At 47.4% G+C, this 4,296-nt stretch overlaps 1 protein-coding gene across 1 annotated transcript; it reads left to right on the forward strand.

Annotated features, from left to right (window-relative positions):
• The first annotated feature begins 402 nt into the window (after window positions 1-402).
• LOC104391302 (zinc finger and BTB domain-containing protein 8A-like) lies at window positions 403-3,869 on the forward strand. The gene is made up of 3 exons (XM_010000562.1): window positions 403-1,225; window positions 2,516-2,691; window positions 3,540-3,869. The coding sequence occupies exons 1-3, from the start codon at window positions 403-405 to the stop codon at window positions 3,867-3,869; spliced, it is 1,329 nt and encodes a 442-aa protein (XP_009998864.1).
• Window positions 3,870-4,296: the final 427 nt, after the last annotated feature.

A 4,296-nucleotide genomic window follows, 5' to 3' on the forward strand; every position in this document is an offset into this window, starting at 1 on the left:
TGCTGCCTTGTGCAGTCCTGTGCGATCCGGGAGGGCTGTGCCCACCGATAACGAGCTCCAGGCACAGCCTCCCGTTAGCCTTGGCAATCCCCACGGCGGAAGGGCCGGTCCTTCTTGTCGGTCTGTGAACCGTTAACAACTTCATCAGTGTAATCTTAGCTCGCTGAGGACGTGCTGTGGTCCTGCTGGGGCATCTTTTCACCTTTGTAGAGTTGTTCAGTTTCCTCTCATATTATTATACGGGACAGGGGCTGCGGGGAGGCTGGGAATGTGACATGCACGGTGTTCATGTTTAATAAAATAGAGCTCATCTCTTTAGAATTCAGCAACATTGGTTTCAATTGTCATGGTTATTCTTGGCTTTCACTTCGCAGTGAACTTTCCTGTTCCTCCCTGACTGGAATGGAGATTTCTTCCCACCAGTTTCACCTCCTGGAGCAGCTCAACGAGCAACGGAAGCAGGACTTGTTCTGTGACTGCAATATCCTGGTGGAGGGCAAGGTCTTCAAGGCCCATCGCAATGTGCTGTTTGCCAGCAGCGGGTACTTCAAAATGCTCCTCTCACAGAGCTCGAAGGAGACCACTCAGCCAACAACAGCTACTTTTGAGGTCTTCTCTCCAGAGACGTTTATGGTTATCCTGGACTTTGTGTATTCAGGCATATTGTCCTTAACTGGTCAGAATGTGATCGAGGTGATGTCTGCTGCCAGCTACCTGCAGATGACAGAGATCCTGAATGTCTGTAAGACATTCATTAAGTCCTCACTGGATATTAATGAGAAGGAAAAGGATCATTACCTCAGCCTTTCGGCCAAAAGTACAAGCAGTGAACCAGCTCATCCACCCCTTTACCGCTCAAGAAGGAAAGCCAAGAGCAACCCAAGGCGTTCCTGTTCCATCCCGGATGAAAAGACTAACGCAGCAAATGAAAACTCCTGGAGCAGCTACAGCAGCTGCCTGTCCTCGCAGGTGGTTCTGCAGCGGCCAGAGACGCAGCTCTCCAGAAGAAGCAGGAAACAGAGCGCGACGAGGAAACGCCGGAAGCACCTGGGGCTGTCCCAGGGCCGGGACACCGCGCAGCACAAGACCCACCGGGCGGAGCGGGTGGGCGGGGCCGGCAGTGCCCCCGCTCCCAGCCACATCGCCCGGGAAGAGGCGGAACTGGATGCCGAGAATGATGCTGATCGCGGGTACAACAACGACTCGGAGGTGATGCCGAAGAGGTGGTCTGCTGATCAGCTGGAGCAAGAGCTTTCAAGAACTCCCGAGTTCATGGAGCTCAAGGCAGAGGAGCTGTACACCTCAATGCCCACCATCTTAGGAGTCATGAGTACTTGGAACGAAGGTAAAAAAAATCCCTGTGGTTTTGCAAAGTTTGCCTTTATTTGGATGAGAACCAAAATCCTGCCTAGAGTTGCAGACTGTTTTATCTCCTCTATGATAATGCCTAACAGAATGACAGACTTTGAAGCCAGGACAAGGCATGAGTATTAGAATCAGAGAGCTTGACTTAGGTATTCTGTAAAGTTAAAACATGCCAGATTACTTGGACCCAAGTGGAGTTTAGTGAAGCCTCAAGACCTGTAATTGGCTTGGGGACCCAAAGGACTGAATTTCTCCTGTAATGTCCCCAATACCTGGAAGTGATAAAGGAATTCAACCTAAGTCCAGTCTAAGTCCTTCACAAGGGAAGGTCTCATCACTGACAGATGCTGAATTTCTCTTAAGGTCCAAACCAGCCCAAATTTTATGACTTTTTGGCCATACTCCATGAAGCATCTAAGCTCTTGATAGACTGACAGTGTGTGTCTGAGAGGGTGAAATAAAGTTGACAGGTATATCCTTGTGTGTATTCCTTTAAAAACTAATCTACCTATATTTTATTATTGCATATTTTTAGGACTTTATATCCTAGAATATTATTTAAGCTAAAAAATAATCAAACTACTACATAAAGAAAGGCTTCTCCTCCTCCTCTACTCAGCCCTCGTGAGACCACACCTGGAATACCTGGGGTCCCCAATTTAAGAGACACAGGGATCTACTGGAAAGAGTCCAGTGGAGAGCTATGAGGATGGTGAAGGGATTCGTACATCTCTCCTAAAAAGAAAGGCTGAGGGAACTGGGGTGTTTAGTCTTGAGAAGACTGAGAGGGGGGTCTACAAATATCTGACGGGTGGGTGTCAAGAGGATGGGGCCAGTCTCTTTTTGGTGGTGCTCAGTAATAGGACAAGAAACAATGGGTATAAGCTAGAACATAGAATTTCCATCTCAGCATGAGGAGAAACTTCATTACTGTGAGTGTGATGGAGCACTAGAACAGGCTGCCCAGAGAGGCTGTGGAGTCTCTTTCTCTGGAGACTTTCAAAACCCACCTGGATGGGTTCCTGTGTGACCTGCCCCAGGTGGTCCTGCTCTGGCAGGGGGATGGAACTCAATCATCTCCAGAGGTCCCTTCCAACCCCAACCATTCTGTGATTCTAGGATTCAGTGGCATTTTCCCTGTGTTTCCCTGTCCCAGATGACCTACCTCGGATGCGATTCAAGTGCCCCTTCTGCACACACACGGTGAAGCGACGGGCGGACCTGAAGAGACACCTTCGGTGCCACACAGGGGAGAGGCCCTACCCTTGTGAAGCCTGTGGGAAAAGGTTCACCCGCCTGGAGCATTTACGGAACCACTTCCAAACGGTGGGCTGCTTCCAATGCTTCTGGGAATCTTCTTTTTCTAAAAAAAAAAATAATAATACATAAGAAAAAAACCCACCCAAATAAATCTGCTTTTGGGTGTACACTGACTACAACCCCCAGCAGTGCTACAGGCTTGGGGAGGAGTAGCTGGAGAGCTACCCAGCAGAGAGGGACCTGGGGGTGCTGGTTGACAGCAGGTGAATGTGAGCCAGCAGTGTGCCCAGGTGGCCAACCCTATCCTGGCCTGCACCAGGAATAATGTGTCCAGTGGGACCAAGGAGGGGATCCTGCCCCTCTAACTCAGCCTTGGTGAGGCTGCACCTTGAGCCCTGAATGCAGTTTTGGGCACTGCAGTATAGGAAGGACACTGAGGTGCTGGAGAGGGTGCAGAGAAGGGCAACTAGGCTGATTAGGGGTCTGGAGAGCCCAGGAGAGGCTGAGGGAGTTGGGGCTGGTCAGCCTGGAGAAGAGGAGGCTGAGGGGAGACCTCATTGCTCTCTACAGTTCCCTGAAAGGAAACTGGAGTGAGGTGAGTGTTGGCCTCTTCTCCCTAGTGACCAGCAATAGGACAAGAGGAAATGGGGTCAATTTGCACCAGGGGAGGTTCAGATTGGATATCAGGTAAAAATTCTTCACTGAAAGAGTGGTGAGGCCTTGGAAGAGGCTGCCCAAGGAGGTGGTGGAGGCACCGTCCCTGGAGGTGTTCAAAGAATTGGTAGATGTGGTGCTGAGGGAGATGGTTTAGTAGCCATGGGGATGTAGGGCTGAAGGTTGGACTTGATGATCTAGAAGGCCTTTTCCAACCTTAATGATTCTGTGATTGATTTTCAAACTTTCAATCTCTTCAGATACACCAGGCTGGCAAACTGATCTGCAGGAAATGCAAGCGCCACGTGACTGACCTAACAGGGTGTGTTGTTCAGCAAGGAACAAGACGCTACAGACTGTGCCACAAATGTCTGGCAGAAGCTAATTTTGACAGCATCCCTGATGATTTAGATGCAGAACATTCCCCTGACTCCTCCAAGGGAAACAAACGTTCCAAGTGGGCTTTGGAGGAGGAACAGAAATCAGATGAAGAGACAATGGAGGAGGAACCATATAACTTGGTTGTCCGACATGTTAATAGTGATATTCCAGATGAGGTAGATGAAAAGGTGAAACCAAATCTTAGGTAGATATATTTGTGTATTTGTTTCTGTTGTATTCAAGATTAAATTGTCCTACCAACTAATGCTGGTTTATTACTTTCATTAAAATTAAATACTGATAAAATTCTGTAATGAGAAGCAAAACATGGACTACAAAAGAGGATTTTTTTTTTCCTTACAGACATGCAGCAGAGAAACTACTTCTAAGTATCACCCAGAAGGTTTTTATTATCTGGAAACTAATTAGAATAATTGGTTTATGTTTCATCAAAGACTTGCTAGAGCTCCTGTTCATAATAAAGATGTGATTTTTTAAAAAAACAAATATTGCTAATTTGCTTTGAAAATGTCTTAAAGTAAGCAGCCAAGAAATATAAAGCACATTTTTGTTGATACTGCAATTAACATATATAAACACTTCAGAAACTTCCTAAGAGGAAAGAAAACAAGTGGA

Source organism: Chaetura pelagica, unplaced genomic scaffold (genome assembly GCF_000747805.2).
Source record: "Chaetura pelagica isolate M959 unplaced genomic scaffold, ChaPel_1.0 scaffold676, whole genome shotgun sequence".
NCBI classification, from domain to species: Eukaryota; Metazoa; Chordata; class Aves; order Apodiformes; family Apodidae; genus Chaetura; species Chaetura pelagica.

Coding starts and splice junctions, on each gene's coding strand:
- LOC104391302 (XM_010000562.1), top strand. CDS start 403: ATGGAGATTTCTTCCCACCAGTTTCACCTCCTGGAGCAGCTCAACGAG. Junction 1,226..2,515: donor GGAGGTGATGCCGAAGAGGT/GGTCTGCTGATC, acceptor TGTGTTTCCCTG/TCCCAGATGACCTACCTCGG. Junction 2,692..3,539: donor TACGGAACCACTTCCAAACG/GTGGGCTGCTTC, acceptor CAATCTCTTCAG/ATACACCAGGCTGGCAAACT.